General features: G+C 41.7%; 2 protein-coding genes and 1 long non-coding RNA gene across 5 annotated transcripts in view; 1 reads left to right on the plus strand and 2 right to left on the minus strand.

Annotated features, from left to right (window-relative positions):
- The window catches only part of nsmfb (NMDA receptor synaptonuclear signaling and neuronal migration factor b), a 40,337-nt gene extending 33,465 nt beyond the window's left edge, over positions 1-6,872 (plus strand). For both annotated transcript variants that reach the window (XM_078789227.1, XM_078789228.1), the window contains 8 exons: positions 890-1,017; positions 1,106-1,189; positions 1,739-1,772; positions 1,978-2,048; positions 3,484-3,563; positions 3,697-3,799; positions 5,268-5,343; positions 6,744-6,872. In XM_078789227.1, the coding sequence (XP_078645353.1) occupies positions 890-1,017; positions 1,106-1,189; positions 1,739-1,772; positions 1,978-2,048; positions 3,484-3,563; positions 3,697-3,799; positions 5,268-5,343; positions 6,744-6,841 (674 nt within the window). In that variant the 3' untranslated portion in view covers positions 6,842-6,872. The remainder of the gene's footprint in view (positions 1-889; positions 1,018-1,105; positions 1,190-1,738; positions 1,773-1,977; positions 2,049-3,483; positions 3,564-3,696; positions 3,800-5,267; positions 5,344-6,743) is intronic.
- Positions 90-9,264, minus strand: LOC144898212 (uncharacterized). The gene is made up of 3 exons (XR_013627109.1): positions 9,058-9,264; positions 7,790-7,898; positions 90-952 (listed from the first exon to the last, which is right to left on the minus strand). It is a non-coding gene; the product is annotated as an uncharacterized LOC144898212 (long non-coding RNA).
- Positions 9,265-10,190: 926 nt separating this feature from the next.
- Positions 10,191-16,595, minus strand: gle1 (GLE1 RNA export mediator). 2 transcript variants are annotated; one of them, XM_058070082.2, is made up of 15 exons: positions 16,390-16,595; positions 15,569-15,781; positions 15,161-15,328; positions 14,928-15,076; positions 14,785-14,845; positions 14,447-14,704; positions 13,216-13,441; positions 13,014-13,126; positions 12,722-12,934; positions 12,450-12,640; positions 12,260-12,389; positions 12,080-12,184; positions 11,209-11,291; positions 11,050-11,113; positions 10,191-10,709 (listed from the first exon to the last, which is right to left on the minus strand). In XM_058070082.2, exons 1-15 carry the CDS (start codon positions 16,486-16,488, stop codon positions 10,641-10,643), a joined length of 2,142 nt encoding a protein of 713 aa, XP_057926065.2. In that variant the 5' UTR covers positions 16,489-16,595; the 3' UTR covers positions 10,191-10,640. The 2 variants fall into 2 exon arrangements, with proteins under 2 accessions (XP_057926065.2, XP_078645355.1); XM_078789229.1 differs by lacking the exons at positions 10,191-10,709; positions 11,050-11,113; positions 11,209-11,291 and adding an exon at positions 11,829-11,959.
- Positions 16,596-16,668: the final 73 nt, after the last annotated feature.

A 16,668-nucleotide genomic window follows, 5' to 3' on the forward strand; every position in this document is an offset into this window, starting at 1 on the left:
CTTTTTTCTGAATGGCTCATCAACTGCAAGAACGAACAAAGACTGGTAGAAAGTACTCCGCCGCCTGAGTTAGACAAATACGCGTCTATGTTTATTTTAACAATCAAAAAAGAAAATGGGGATGAATATGAGCCTGATTCTCTCAAATCAAAATTCAACGTTACATGATGCAAAAACGAAAGCTAAACTTCCTGTGTTTACACTGTTTAGATATAATACATGTACTAAACTGAACATTTTCTGGAAACAAAATGGTCTTTTGATTAAATAGTACGTGATAATAAGCTCATGATTAAATAGTACGTGATATGTGCCAGTATCAGCCCGAGACCGAAGGTCTTGGGGGCATGATACCTGGCCTGATACCAGACAAACCATGTGATAACCTATAATTGACACTTACTATGGTACCCATTATGGTATTGGATGCTCATATCACCTCCTACTTCGCTACGGGACAAAAATTAAATTTAAAAAAAATTTTTTTTTTTTTTTTTACATTAGACCATATTAGGAAAGCAGGAAGTGAACAAATGTAACAGTTAGTGATTGCTTCTTCCTACTCCCTTTGGACATGAGGAACTGGGAACTGATTATGGGATGCATTCAATTGGAATCTGATGCATGAAGTTTTAATTCAAATGAAATAAAACCATTACCATTACCATTACCATTACCAGAACCAGTAACAACCATAATGGATGCTTCCTTTTTCCTCTATGCTAGTTGTACATTTTCATTTGAGAATGTTATTTACAGTTTGTCCATCCTTCCTCTCCTTGGATAAATGAATGACAGGTGCAGCACCCAGGAATGAAGCACCCACTCTTTCATCCCGTTTGTGTTCTCCTTTCATCTCATCCTTTGTTCCTGTGTGTGCGTGAGCCAGGTGGTGATCTCCAGACCTCCTCAGGGACCCTCAATGAAGGGCTGGATGAGGATGCAGACTGGGCTGATGAAAGACAGATGGAGAGGATAGCCTGTGAAGGCGAGGACTTCATCCCACCTAAAATCATCGTAAGCCTTGTGAAGATGAACGTGGCAGACATGAGCGTCCAAAGTGGTATTGATCTTTATCTCCGTATGCTGCTATTGCTTTCCACAGCTCATCTCCTCCAAGGTTCCTAAGGCTGAATATGTTCCCAACATCATTCGTAGGGATGACCCTTCCATCATTCCTATTCTTTATGTGAGTATAGGAAACCTGTTTACGACCTGCTAAATATGGCTTTTAACATTATTAGAGCTCTCTAGACATGAAATAACACCCCTATAATCATCTTTACATTACTATCACCCAATATGGTGGACAGAAAATAAGACATAAATAAGACTTGTGCTGGTGTTTTTGCTGTAAATGTGTTCTTGTGCATATATGGAATAGAGTGGTAGTCCAGTCAGTAAAGAGGACTAGTCCTGGTACGGAGCTGTACGGTCCCGTGTAACTCACCCGGAGTCACTAAGAGAAACAAAAAGTAACAAAACTACCCATAAAGCGAGGAATGGGGACGAATCTGGCGCCCTCCTGGTGCGGATGCGGGGCTTCAGTGCTTAGTCATTAACCAGGCCAAGGACAGGATGTGCCTCATTGAAAACAGGAAGTGATCAAATTAAGGGTAAAAGTGGGTTTTGCTCAACTTTGTTAGAGTGTAGTTGGCGCTTGATGAATGCGAACTAATTCAAGCAAACATTTATGTTGCAATAATATGAAATCATGATTTTCTACGTCTGTTTCCAGGACCATGAACATGCCACTTTTGATGACATCCTTGGTAAGTGTGATGTCTTTTTTTTTTTTATAACATTTGCTCCAAAGTCAAACAAGCCTTGAAAAAACTGTGGGAAGACGAGGTTGCCAGATAGATGACTCATTGTTTGACCTGCTGCTGTCAATAGACAGACAATTTATGTGTCTCATCTCTCTCTCTCTCTCTCTCTCGCCCGCCCGCCCGCTCCCCCAACACCACCATCCCATAGAGGAGATTGAGAAGAAGCTGACTGCCTACAGAAAAGGCTGTAAGATTTGGAACATGCTCATTTTCTGCCAGGTGAGTCACGAGAGTACACAAGTTGCTTTTGTTAACCATGAGGCTGGATTGGGATTTCTTAAAGGGATTTATTATTATGCTCATTCTTCCACCCGTTGTATTGAGTGGTGGACTCCGATACAGCAGCATACCCGCATAGAAAGCTTTCTAGCTCTTCCAGAATCTGCACCTATTCCAGCTGTATTTCTTTCTATTTCCAAAACGGTCTGTTTTAACGTATTCCACCCATTGTGGGAGAAAACCCACGCATGCAAACTCAGCACAGAGATGGCCGAGGGTGGAATCGAACTCGGGTCTCCTAGCTGTGTGGCCTGCTTGCTAACCACTCGACCTATTGGCTTATTAATCTGAAATTTTCTTATTTTTTATCTGCTAATTAAAGGAAGTACTTTAACGCGGTGTTGGGTGAGCAGGCAAATAAACGTAAGACGAGCACCAGAATTAGGAACACACAAAATGGCAGGTTTGGGGCTTTCACTGACATCATTACACCTTGGTTGGAGAGCGGCAAATGGCGGGCTGAAATATACAATATAATTATGCACTAGCGACGCAGGCCGGCTCCTCCCCCCACTAAACATTTTCCGGTCTTGAAGACATGACCCCCCCGTTTCATGTCATTAGACCAGGGTTCTCAAACACGCAGCCCGCGGGCCAAATGTGGCCCGCAGGACACTAGTTTGAGTTTAATGTTAGTGCAGCCCGCGCAAGTTTGATATGGATGCTGTATGGTATCATGTACCCAGAAAAAATGATTACGTTTGATTCATGTTCATGTTAAAGGTTAAATAACTGTTAATAGTTATCCTCCCTATCCGTGTGGAAGTGGTAAGTTTTTGGCTATTTAAGTTGAAAGGAAATAACTTGGAGGCTACCGTTTAGGTCGCTAGCTCTCTAGTTTGCGAGTTAGCATGTGTCTCAAGACCCTGCAGTTGCGCAATATGTTGTAAATAAAAAGAGTATAAATGTGACTATAGTCGTGTTTTGTCATGTCTACAGGGCTCTAATAATGCTTTGTTCGTTTTAATCTGAAAAAAATCATTTGTCTACCCACCAACTATATGTGCTTTCTTAAGTTTTTATTATTTGCCCTTTTATTATTATTATTTTATTTATTACTGATTGATTGATTATCTTTATTCTTGATTTGTTTATTTATTTTTCATCTTATTTTGTGTAGAAAAATAAAAAGTAAGATATTTGAGAACAGTGGAATGTTTTATCAGAGCTTTTATTGTAGAAAATTGGAACCAAGGTGAAGTTTTTTTAATTTTTTTTTTTTTTTAATAAATGTGTTTTTTTGGGTTTTTTTGGAAAACCTGATGCGGCCCAGTCTCACCCAGACCCTAGCTCCAGTGGCCCCCAAGTAAATTGAGTTTGAGACCCCTGCTTTAGACTGTAATCACAATTTGACCTCTACTCAACCCCCCAACAGGGAGGACCAGGCCATCTGTATTTATTGAAGAACAAAGTTGCCACCTTCGCCAAAGTGGAGAAGGAGGAAGACATGATCCAGTAGGTTCTTTTGCATTTCTGGTCATTTTTGGACAAAGTGCATTCATCACATAACCAATCATTTTCTGCTTTACAGGTGAAGTACATAAATGTATGGTACATGTTGCTCATCCTTCTTGTCTTCTCTGTGCAGTTTCTGGCGGCGGCTCGGCAGGCTGATGAGCAAGCTGAACCCCGAGCCAAACCTCATCCACATCATGGGCTGCTACGTGCTGGGGAGTGCAAATGGAGAAAAGGTACCGACAGCCACTTAACATAAACAACAGCATCGAGTGAAAGACCAATCAAGCACCACCACTAACGGACTGCAGTCCTGTGGGAAATACTGGTCTTGTTATTGGTACCAGGGATGGTGGCAAAGGACTGACTGAGGGATGTGGGAACAAAGCATTGTTCTATCCATCCTCCAGATGGCCTAGGCTGGAAAAATAGGCTTCAGTCCAGGGGTCTCAAACTCAATTTACTTGGGGGCCACTGGTGAGACTGGGCCGTATCAGGTTTTCCCAAAAAAAAAAACAAAAAAAAAAAACGCATTTATTAAAAACAAAAAAATGTAAAAAACTTCGCTTTGGTTCCAATTTTCTACAATAAAAGCTCTGATAAAACATTCCACTGTTCTCAAATATCTTACTTTTTATTTTTCTACACAAAATAAGATGAAAAATAAATAAACAAATCAAGAATAAAGAAAATCAATCAATCAGTAATAAATAAATATAATAATAATAATAAAAACTTAAGAAAGCACATATAGTTGGTGGGTAGACAAATGATTTTTTTCAGATTAAAATGAACAAAGCATTATTAGAGCCCTGTAGACATGACAAAACACGACTATAGTCACATTTATACTTTTTTTATTTACAACATATTGCGCAACTGCAGGGTCTTGAGACACATGCTAACTCGCAAACTAGAGAGCTAGCCACCTAAACGGTAGCCTTCAAGTTATTTCCTTTCAACTTAAATAGCCAAAAACTTACCACTTCCACACGGATAGGGAGGATAACTATTAACAGTTATTTAACCTTTAACATGAACATGAATCAAACGTAATCATTTTTTCTGGGTACATGATACCATACAGCATCCATATCAAACATGCGCGGGCCGCACTAACATTAAACTTTCATATCAAGGCAGGGGCCTCAAACTAGTGTCCAGCGGGCCACATTTGGCCCGCGGGCCGCATGTTTGAGACCCCTGCTTTAGTCCTTTGCAAAGCAACACCCATGCTGTTGTGTATCAAGCCTTGTCCTAAGGTTCCGCTGGAAGGATTTGAACGGCACAAATGGCTCAGAAATATCCTGGTTTTGGTGACAGCTGGAGTGTGAGAAGGTTTTAATGAAATCATTTGGAAAGGTTGAGCGTGCCAAGTTTGGATACTTTGGTGTAGATAATTAGGAGTCAGTCCTCGTCTATATAATGATGTCACTTTGTCAAATAATGAACTACGGGTCTTTTTATCACCGTAAGGCCGTGTATAAATTAGGAACGGTGACCTTTTTAGCAGCTGGACTGCCTGGCTGCTGCTCTTGTCCCACAAAAGCACAGGCAGGGTGAAGGCAGTGAACGAGTGGACACCCACACACCCGCCAACACCACCCACTGGAATGGCAGAGAAATAGACGCCCACCCAAAGCACACACACACTCGGGCTTGTTGCAATGACATTCACTGTCTGTTTCGCCCCCTTGCTTGCAGTTGATTCAGACTCTGAAGAGGCTGATGAGACCTTCCTGCGTGGAGTTCAAGTCCCCACTAGAACTGTCCGCACAGGGTGAGAGCATTTTACAGCATCACCAAAGGACAAACCCATGGAGGACGTTGGTGCTTTGTTGTCTTGTCCCTCAAACCCTCCCCAACCCCCCCATCCTGTTTTCTCTTTCTAGCCTTTGTCCCGCTAGCTCAGGGCTGTCCAAAGTGCTGCTGTTTTTTTTTATTGGCCCTCTGCTAACATTTAGTTACAGTCCAAATATTAAGAGAAATAAGCTGTAATGAAATGAAATATAACATAATAAACTAATTTTTGTAGCATAAAGTTGAAATATTAAAGAAGAAAGTTGCGATATTATGAGACAAAATAACTTTCATTTTGAAAAACACAAAAATCTGTCATTTTTACCAGAATAAAGTGAAAATATTAAGAGAAAATGTCACAATTTCACAGGAATAAAATGTTAATATTATGAGGAAAATAATGTCATTTTAGAAGCATATAGTTGAAATATTAAAGACAAAAGATGTAGTTTTTAGAGTCATAATAGTATGAGAAACAGTTTTTTAGTAGCATAAAGTTGAAATATTGAAGTTGCGATATTATGAGACAAAATAACTGTTTCATTTTGAAAAACACAAAAATCTGTAATTTTACCAGAATAAAGTGAAAATATTAAGAGAAAAGGACACCATTTTACAGGAATAAAATGTTAATATTATAAGGAAAATGTCATTTTAGCAGCATATAGTTGAAATATTAAAGACAAAGTATGTAGTTTTTAGAGTCATAATAGTATGAGAAACAAACCTTTTTAGTAGCATAAAATTCAAATATTAAAGAAGAAAGTTGCGACATTATGAGACAAAATAACTGGTTCATTTTGAAAAACACTAAAATCTGTATTTTTTACCAGAATAAAGTGAAAATATTGAGAGAAAAAGTCACAATTTCACAGGAATAAAATGTTAATATTATGAGGAAAATAATAGTTGAAATATAGCATATAGTTGAAATATTAAAGACAAAAGATGTAGTTTTTAGAGTCATAATAGTATGAGAAACAAACCTTTTTTGGAATAAAGTGAATATATTATGGGCATAAAGTCAGAATATTCAGAAAAAAAATTTAATTAGGAGGAAAGTTTAGATTTTTTTAAATAATCAAAAATGGGCGAAAAAGATGAAAGTATATACTAATATGTTTTTTGAAATATATATATATAATAAAAATATCAACGTTTGGTCTGATCCATCTCAACCAAACCTGAATGTAGGAGAAGCACGTGCTCCACGTGTAAGGCCTTGAGATGTCTGTTGATGTTGATGTCTGCCTCTGTAGTTTAAATAAAGTTCCCTTGGGTGCCGCTGCTGCCACCTTGTGAGGAAAAGAAGTAATGCAAAGCAGCAACCGGGAACGCTGAGTCATCAGGATGTTTTTCTTGTCTTCCTTTTGTCATCAGGCAAAGAGATGATTGAGATGTATTTCAACTTCCGCTTATTTCGTCTGTGGAAAAGCCGTCAGCATTCCAAAATGATGGACTACGACGACCTGCTGTGACGACACAACGCCGTGTTGGCCTGCCGGCCAGTCATATCACACCTGAGCCTCCGTGCACTTCCGTGTAGGCGTTGCTTGATGGCGTCTGGAAAAATGTGGCGAGAGCAGCCCGGCGGAAGAGCCGGGTCAGTGGTGGCAGCGTTGGGACTTTTTGCCCTCGTCTGAAGTGACAGCGCGGTCCTGTGGGTGGCGCTGTAGTGGCGGAGCCAGCGGGAGCCTGAACGTGTCAGATGACGCTAATTCCCGAGGAACGAGGAACGCTGGAGAGGCTTGACTGCTTTCAAGTGTAAATATTCCTATTGGTGCGTTAGAGAATAGGTTTCCAGCATCTATTGGCGCTGGTTTATTAAATCAATATTCATTCGTCCTTTAAGAATCCATCTATCTAACACTGCTTTTTCTAATCACTTATTTAAGACTTGATGTATTAACTCAGGATGAAGCCATTGTTGGAGAGTTACATGCACTGTTTATGGCCTAGCATAGTATAGCATACGTAACATAACATACTGTGGATCAGGGTTTTGGAAGTACAGTTCAAAGCATATTTTGTGGTGTTTTTTGGATTTCTTTACTAACCATTGGAACTATATTCAAGTTAGCTTAGCAGGGGGTTTTTTTTTTTTGGTCTTTATTTTTCTCAAGCTGCCTTGCTTCCCCCAAAGTCCTCTGAGCCTCACACCTTGAACCCCCCCCCCCCCCCCCCGCTGGTGATCACACGTGAAGGCTGCAATGGAAGTGGGGTACCGCATATGTTGGTATGCATGTGATACCGATTAAATGGAGTTTATCGATCCACAAGGGAAACTGTTTGGTCACCGTAGCTTGATGCATTGCAATATGGATCAAATATAAGATGAAAAGAATATAAATAAAGAAGGATTGCATATATTATCTTTGACAGGTGAAGTATTGTTGAGCTGGTTAGCGTGTGGAATGAATGAATACCTCTGGAGGAGTCCGTTGGACAATGAGCTCAGCTGTCCCGCTATTGTCTGTGGGCGGGTGTGGTCGTCCATCATGGAGAGGAATTTGTCCAGTGTCGTCCTGTCCCTCACTGTAATCATAATAATAATAATAGAATACAATATAATCAGAATAAAAGGTTTGGATCAACAATGTATTTGTGTACAATAAATAAATACAGCAATATAAGACAATGTAACAAGATCAACAATACATTGTTGTGACCCCCCACACCCATAATAATAACATCATAATAATGATGTTGACTCCTCTCTGCTATCAATTGTTTGCCAACGCAGTCCCCGTGTATATTTGAACGCATTCTTGTGTTATTTCCTTGATTAGGTTCCGTTTACATGTGTTGAAAAGGCCATATATGTAAGTAAGACTTTGATGTAGCACAACTGCTGCTTTTATTGTGCAATATGTGTAGCGTCAGCCCTGAGGGAGGGATACATAGTACATATTCTATACTTGTTGGCTGTATTAGGACGAGGCGTTGGGCTGGAGTCTATCCCAGCTGACCATATACTGTATAATAATGACCCTGTGTTTTTCCACATACTTTGAATGTGCGTGTACACATAATATGATGTGGGAAAGTCTTCCAAGGTGCTTTACTACCCTGCTTTATCCAATTGAGGCAACACATTTCATTTTGTTTTCGTTTTTACGGATCTTGTCTCTTTAAATAAAGCTAGCATAAAAGCTAGCTGGGGATCAAATACTTATTTCCCGCACTTTATCGTGCTCCGTTGTGAAATGTTTCAGAACACAATACAATAAAGGTGTTTTTCCGGTAATAATTCTCTTAACGACAATATATGCGAGAACAATACATTGCTGTACAATCTATTAAAAACACACAGCTGGTGTATTGAATTCACGGAAAATGGCGTCAGCGTGTATTTCGCGTATTTTGTGCAATGTCACATAGGAAATTGATGTGTCAATATCATGTCTTCTTATGTATACAACTGTTCCCATGCTTCAGGACTGTTGTTTTTTTACCCTTAATTTTATGTGGATACCTTCTTTATGTTGATATTCCTGCTTAAAAATACATGTTGACAATTAAACTCCTTCCATGGACACATACGGCGTGTCGCCTTCATTCTGGGCACTAGAACGTTCTCTAAATGTGCTCTCTAAATTATTAGAGCACTACAGCTATGAGATAACATCGATATAATCACATTTACACCCAATATAAAAGAAATAACAGAAAATAGGACATTATATAGACTCACGCGTTAGCATTTGGAGAATTACTTCCTGTTCTTTTCTGTACTTCCTGTTATGGGCTTCCTGTGGCGGGAATTTTCTCTTTAACGTATTACTGACCCCTAGTGACCACAGTGGGATACTACCTTCTACTTGTATTCGTATTTTAGTTCATTTTTAATTTAGGCAAACAATACGTCAAATGTGACTAATAATAGGCCATATTCAACCACAAAACATGACTGAACATGATTAATACATATTATTTTCATACATATATTATTTTTTTAATAAAAAGATTTCATTTAAATATTTAAATGTTATTTTTCTTCTAAATTTAAAATATTTTATTGTGTTTTCTAACTTTGAAATCATACTGCAAAATCAAAGGATGCAGGGGCCATGTTGATTTTGTAGGGGAAAAAAGACAATATAGACAAACTAAACAAAAATAGACAATGTCCGTTTTGTGTTATATAATAAGGAGCATTATTATTGGTGTTACAAGTATACTTTTTCATAACATTACACATTTGTGCTAATTTTTATTTTTTGCTGTAGGTTTTTTTTTCATTCATTCATTTTTCACCGCTTTTCCTCACAAGGGTCACAGGGGTGCTGAGCCTATCCCAGCTGCCCCTGGGCGAGAGGCGGGGCACACCCTGGACTGGTGGCCAGCCAATCACAGGGCACATATAGACAAACAACCATTCACACTCACATTCATACCTATGGACAATTTGGAGTCGCTGATTAACAGAGCATGTTTTTGGAATGTGGGAGGAAACCGGAGTACAAATTTTACAAATAAGATAAAATAAATATCTATTTTGTGTTTTTCACATTTCCGAGAAGACTGCATGGCCAAGATGGATGAGCGGATGCTAGATTGACTGTTACTCTCTAAAGTCCTATACTTGTGAGGTTAAGATGTTACTCCTCTGGTCTCAATAATATACTACACTACCTTTACCACAAATCAATCCTCCTCTTTCACTAAGAAACACCAACAACTCATAATGACACAAACCAAATATTAAACAGTGGAAAAATGTATGCAAAATTGTTAAGATGATGATATTCTCTAAAAACGACTTAAATAACTTGTGAAAGTCCAGTCTTTGGGGGGGCCAAAGTGAGTCAGTGAAACTGAAGTCTTGAGGGAGAACCCGCAAATCGTAGAAACTCGAGTCAGATTGTGTGTAGTAAAACAGAGAGGATGAGGAATGGAAGGCAACATGAATTTATGAAGTCAATCACACAAACAGGCTGCCAGTGTACAAACTTGTTTTGTTTTTGTCTTCTCAAGGCTTAAGATTTGCTGTTGGGATTTTCATGAGAAGGGTGTGTTCAAACAAAAAGTACAGTCATCGTTTGGAGATATGATTCATGTTATGTTTGCACTGTATCAGTGGGTACACTTTAAAACAGTCAAGTTCAGGTATGAGGTACAGTAGCCATTGCTGTATGACGTTCATGCTATGTATCTTCAACTCTGGATTTGCTAATTAAAACCCCAAATAAAACAGTATTCCACTGATTCCACGCTTCCATTCATTAGTGTCCTTCCCTGCAGGAGAACAAAGTCCACGCAGCTTCCTCTCCAGCATCATGACCTCCAGAACGCCACACTAAGCTGGCCTTTGGGTGGACTTATGTGTCGTTCCTGTAGTGATTTCTGAGTGGGAGACGGGAAAACAGTCAAGTCATTATTCATGGTTTGTATTATTCATTCAGTTTCTGTGCAAACACCTTTTACTCCATCGGCCTCAATGCCTTCCATTCGATCACAAAAATATCAATAATGTCCATAATAGAATCACTGGCATAAATATGTATATGTAGGCAGGTTGGGGGGGGGGGCACCCATAGTGTTTAGATGTGGTAGTCGTTCACTGATTTTGTAGGTCAACAACATTGGTGGTGATCTGCACGCTCTAATTCTCTTGGTACAAATACTTACATACGTACTTTCTGCTTTTTCAAAGTGACTTCTAACATACACAAACATCTTGTACCTCCAGAAAATGTCTGAGTCTGGAGACCGATCCCATCTGTCCGCTGCTTGTTATAGCTTCAATCCTGGTAACACACACACACACACGCACACACACGTGGGTCATCGTATGCAATAAGGAGTGTTCCTGAACATGGCTCAGCGCTGTGTGAGGGTGTACCTGGTTAAGTATTGCTCCTTCAGAAGCAGGATGAGTTTCCAGAACTGGCCCTGATAGTTCTTCAATAAAGCATGACCACAAACCTGTAGGAGAACACACACACACACAATAAGGCTGGGGACATTCACTTCCTGTTACGTGTCATTGCGTCTCCAACCAAAAAACAACAAAAGGGAGGTCAGCCTTGCAACATGGAATATCCGACTATGCCACGACGATGCCACCGACTGTACGGAATAACAACAACAGCCTACAAACCTAGCGTGTTAATTAGCGGGGGCAAACACACAGCGGCGAACAAAACAAAAGATAACACTAAATTAAATCAGAAAACAAAAAAAGATCGCAGCAAATAAAAAAAAGAAAGACAGTGCTTTAAAAAAAAAGGTAAAAATTTAAATATAGCAGCAAATTTACCCAAAAAGTATTGACAAAAAATGTTGCAGCACATATACATATGTAAAAAAAACATTAAAAAAATCTAAAAAAAAAGCACCACAAAAAACGGTAAAACTAAATCAGAATACAAAACTTAGATTAAAAAAAAAAATCTTTCTGTGGCGGTCCATATTTCAATTGTGGCGGGCCACCATAAATGAATGAACGTATGGGAGTAATGGAGCTAATGCTAACCATTTACTGAGGTATCTCCCCGCCAGTTCTTGATGCTAATGCTTGAACGCCAACCCAGCATGCCTTGGGAGCGCCGCCCTCATGGAATAGAAAAGCCGGGGAACCTACCGGGACTTGGCTGCAAGGGGCCACAGTGGAAAAGGGTAACGTGGGCTTCAACATTTGCTAAGAGCAGGCAAGTCGGAGACCCAAAGAGGTCTTGGAGGCTTCAGTTTTCCACATTCCGAGTGGGACTCACCTCCAGGAAGTCAAACAAGAGCGTCGCCGTGATGTCCGCGATGGGCTCCATGTTGAGCATCTGAGCCAACCAGCGCCAGCCGTGGTTCAGACCATGACGGGAACACTGACAGCACAGCAAGCGATGAGTATTCCTGATATCCAAGCGTCATGTTCTATTCCATAGTCAAAGCCTTCCTACCCCTTGCTTGCTGTCCAACGGCCACCTCAGTTGGATCATGGCGGCGTAGAGGCGGATCATGCCAGACATCCTCTTTAGAAAACTGTCTTGACCTTCAACCCCAGAGTCGTCCACACGGAAACCAAGAATTCTGTGTGATGAAAAAGATGTCCGACCTTTGACTTTCACAGCTCATACCGCCGTCGCTCACCTCTGGTATTCCTCCACAGACGTGCCGTCCTTCATCCTCGGATAATGTGGAACCGCGTACGGACATTTTTTGTGCAAGTGGCCGAGGATGAGGTCGCCCAGTCGGGGATGCAGCTCCCAGATACCCGAGGCCACCACACCGATGGGGAAGGCTGCTTCGTGATGGGCCGCCACCTCCTCCTCACCTTGTTTCTACAACAACAAACCCGAAGCTGCAGCATGACATTGCCGTCTTCATCTCCTAACAGACGGGTGTGGGGATGCAGCACTCACCACAAATTTCTCCGCCATCTTGTAATACACAAAGTCCAGGCCCTGTGGATGCTGGGAGGTGGACACAGACTTGCCCCCAGACACCACCGCATGACCGGAGAGAAGCTTGTCCAGCTTGTCAAAGATTCCTCGTAGATGAGATCCAGAATTGAAGGAGATTTGACTGATGGGGATCATGGAGGCTTTCTGGAGGTCCAACTTCAACCTCTGTGTCTGCGCACACAGAAAGAAGGACACGATGATGAGGATTGATGCCGTTCTATTGCTGAAAGGGCAAAGCAACAAAACCAACCTGGACATCCTTTGAGGAGGCGAGCTGTTCTATGGATTGAGCACACTGAACCAGAGACTCCTGCAGCTCCTCGTACCGTTTCAATGTTGTGTCTTCAGCGTTGTTCTGCAGCCCTGTTGGAGGACACGATGGTCAAACGTTCATCTCGCACTTGATAGGATCTTCTCACAACAACAGGACGGCAGCACTCTTTTGAGTTTACCTTGCTTATGTGCTTTCTCTCTGGCGGACCGTGCCGCCTTCTCTTGGGCTTCCTGCTGAGTCTTCAGCTCAGACAGCTTCCTCCTGGACTCTTCCTCCTCCAGCTCTTTCTCCTCCTTCTGCTTCTGAGCTCTGGCCGCTTCCTCTTGCATCATGCGGATCAGCGTCCTCATTTCATGGAGGGCCCGCTCTGCCACCGTCATGTCTTCCACGCTGGGGTACTGTCCCTGCAAAAGAGTCAGACGAGTCAGAAGCGACACGCTTCCTCCAAACTCCAGTCCTCCTCGGAGTTTGGTGGCCGTGATCCCATCACACCCAACTCCTTGTTTGGGCGATGTAAAAAAGGCCATCACGGTAAGGACTAAACTGGTCGGAGACCATATAAGGACACTTGTGGTCCAGTGCTAGATGTAGACTTGTACGTGTCTTATATTTAGGAGGATTTATTATTTATGTACCACTGAACTGGGGGCATGCTTCGTAATACACCACGATGTATGATGCAATCCGTAACATGACACCCGGTCCAATTACTGGTACAACATGACACGGGTCGTATGTCTAATATTCCAATTCCATTGGGGTTATCTGCTCCAACGGAAAGAATGTAACCTTTGTATACACCTCATTCCCAAAGAAAAGTGCCAATCCCAATGAATATATAATGGGATTCCCAGGGGTGGAATATTCCTTTCCCCAATCCGATTGAGGTATCTTGTACCCGCTCAAACGGAAAGTTGTCAGACTGCGTTCTTCTTCTTCTTCTGTTGTTTATTGGCGGTTGGCAAGCAGCTTTGGTGTGCATTAGCGCCATCTGTGGAACAGAATCTAAACCCTTCTATACGCCATTCACAAGTCCACTTTTATTCCAAAAGAAAATACATATCTATATAAAACATGTGGCCAGCTTCATTATCAAATATTAGCAAGATTGAACTTTATCTTTTCCTGTTCCCGGGTGCGTTCTTTCAGCCAATGCTGAGATATGACGTAACACGCAGCTCCACACGTTCTTCCGTTTTAAAAAATGGAGGCCAGCAATCGGCACCGGACTGCTAAGGAAAGTTTGTTTTTGATCCAAACTCAATTTCAAGACCGGACGAAGGAAAAACTGGCAATACGGAGTTATTCCAACAAGGGAAAACTCCAGGAAGTCGGTATCCCAAAGTTTGAGATGCATGTAGTGTGATTTGATAGAAGACTAAAAACGTCAAAACAAATATTAGACTCACGTCAACCGTCTTCCGAACCACCTCGGACACCTGGGAGCACAGCTGGTTCCCACGGGTGCTGTACGTGCCAACACTGGCTGAAGGGACAGTGGTCTGGGTCTGGGTGGAGGGCTCCAGCAGCAGGTTGAGCTGCAGGATCTCCTCTTGAATGGAGTTGAGGTTACGCAGCCTGTCTTTGCCTTCAATCTGCCGCTGTCGCTCCAGCTCTGCCTCCCTCAGACGTTGCTGCTCCGCCTCCCTCAGACGGAGGTTGAGGATCTTTGGGACAGGAGGAGGAGTCATCAAACGTGATGTTATATTTCCAAGTGGATGATGGTGTGCTTGGCTTGTGCTAATACCTTCAATCTGTGGCGATGCTCTTCTTTCAGCTTCTCTTGACGACCAATGCTCTCTTTTGTTCTACGTCACAGAAAAGTAAAATAAAAAAACATCAACAGGACTGTCGCCCCCTACTGACTAATATGTATGTTAGTCTTCTCACTCTCTGTCCATCATATCCATCATGCTCTGGTACTCCTGCCTCTGCTTCAACTCCATGAACTCTTCAAAGCGTTTCAGCTGCTCCTTCTGAGCGCGAAACACCTGAGTGACCATCTCCTCATGGAGCTCTTGATGCACCCTGAAAGCCCGCTAGTCCACACAAACATACAAAGTTAACATTCAGTCAAAAAGTTTAAAAACGTTTACAAGGGAAGATTCGCTCATTGCTCTGACCCGTGCTTTTCTACGGTATGCCTCCTCTATCTGGAGGATGCTTCCCGTCGTTGCCATGGCTTCAGGAGACAGCAGAGAGATGGCTGGCGGGGACGAAGGACTCCTGACTTCCTCTGAACCCTTCTGGAGATTCAGCTCTCTCTCGTTATGACTTTCTGATGCGAGTGACTGATACAAGGAAAGGACAGAAGGAGGAGTTCAAGGGAGGAGCATCACACCATTGATATCCAGATGTGCTCCAACATTTGCCAAACAGTCTTTCCTCCAGGTTTACAGCATGGCATGGTAGTCAGCTACACCGAGTGTGTCTTTGTGTGGATGAGCAGCCACCCTAACGCTGTAAATCTCATGTAAACACTTCAATCTGATTTTGTGCACATGATTGTGAGAAGTGGGGAAACGACTCGCCTGTTCTTGTGCTGCAATGATTGTGTCGTTCTTTCGAGTGGTTTCACCACTCGATCCAGTGGAGCAGTCTGAGGTAGAATGTCCAGGACTGGAATGACCAGAGCTCAAGCTCAAACCTGCAAACTTCTGAGGGGAGTGGGAGCTGAGTTGTTGCAGTATGACTCCAGACTGAGAAGAAAGGCTGAGCGAGTCTTTGTAACCTGCCAAAATATCCTACAAGAATAAAAACAAAACATGTTCATCAAAGAGTGTGGACATTGCATTCATACACAAACCAACCATAATAAATCTTTTTTCAGCATCTCGACATGTTTGCATTTTCACAAATGGTCAGCTAAAGGTAATGTCTTTCTGAAAAATGTAATCTAATGCGAGTGTTGTGCTTCAAGTGCCATTGTTTCCTGCTACTACACAGGACGCTACAAACACAAGGAACCCGAGTTTATGGTTGCCCGCTCTCAGGAAAACAGCGCCCCTATCGATTTGGTCGAGAACTGCAAGTCATGCACTGTGTAGCGATATGCCGGGATCAGGATCAGGACGTTGTGTCGATGCTGTAAGCATATTCAACCATATTTGTTCATTTAATTTACCGTAGTAAGACATTACAATACTCTTGTAGAGCTATGTTTGTGTCATTTGTTATTTTAAGCTAAAGTAGGCTAAAACGTGTTTATTACATTCATTGAACAAACGTAAAAATACACAACAAACATGGCATTATTTTCGGATATTTATATCCGGTTCGAAATAGTGCCAAAACTATTATATGCAGTACGTAGAACCATAAGACTTGATAAAAAGCTGACTTGTTGACTCACCTCACCCCTGGCCGACCAAAAGGGATCAAATGTGATCTTTCCCTTTGGCGAGTTTTTTAGACCTTGTAAAGTTTCCCAACGACGAGTATCGGTGGACATCGTGAACGAATTAAATCAGCTAAAAAAGAGGAGGAAATACGTCTAAAAATACATCGCTTGTTACTCTCTTACTGCCAGGTTCGTCTTCTTCTTCTTTTTGTCTTCTACTGCGGCGTAATGGCGGGGTGCAATCACGGCTTTTAAGCATGCATAGCGCCACCTACTGTATCGGAGTACGGA

The sequence above is a fragment of the Doryrhamphus excisus genome, linkage group LG3 (assembly GCF_037039965.1).
Source record: "Doryrhamphus excisus strain RoL-2023G ecotype Guam linkage group LG3, RoL_Dexc_Guam_v1.1, whole genome shotgun sequence".
Taxonomy (NCBI): Eukaryota; Metazoa; Chordata; class Actinopteri; order Syngnathiformes; family Syngnathidae; genus Doryrhamphus; species Doryrhamphus excisus.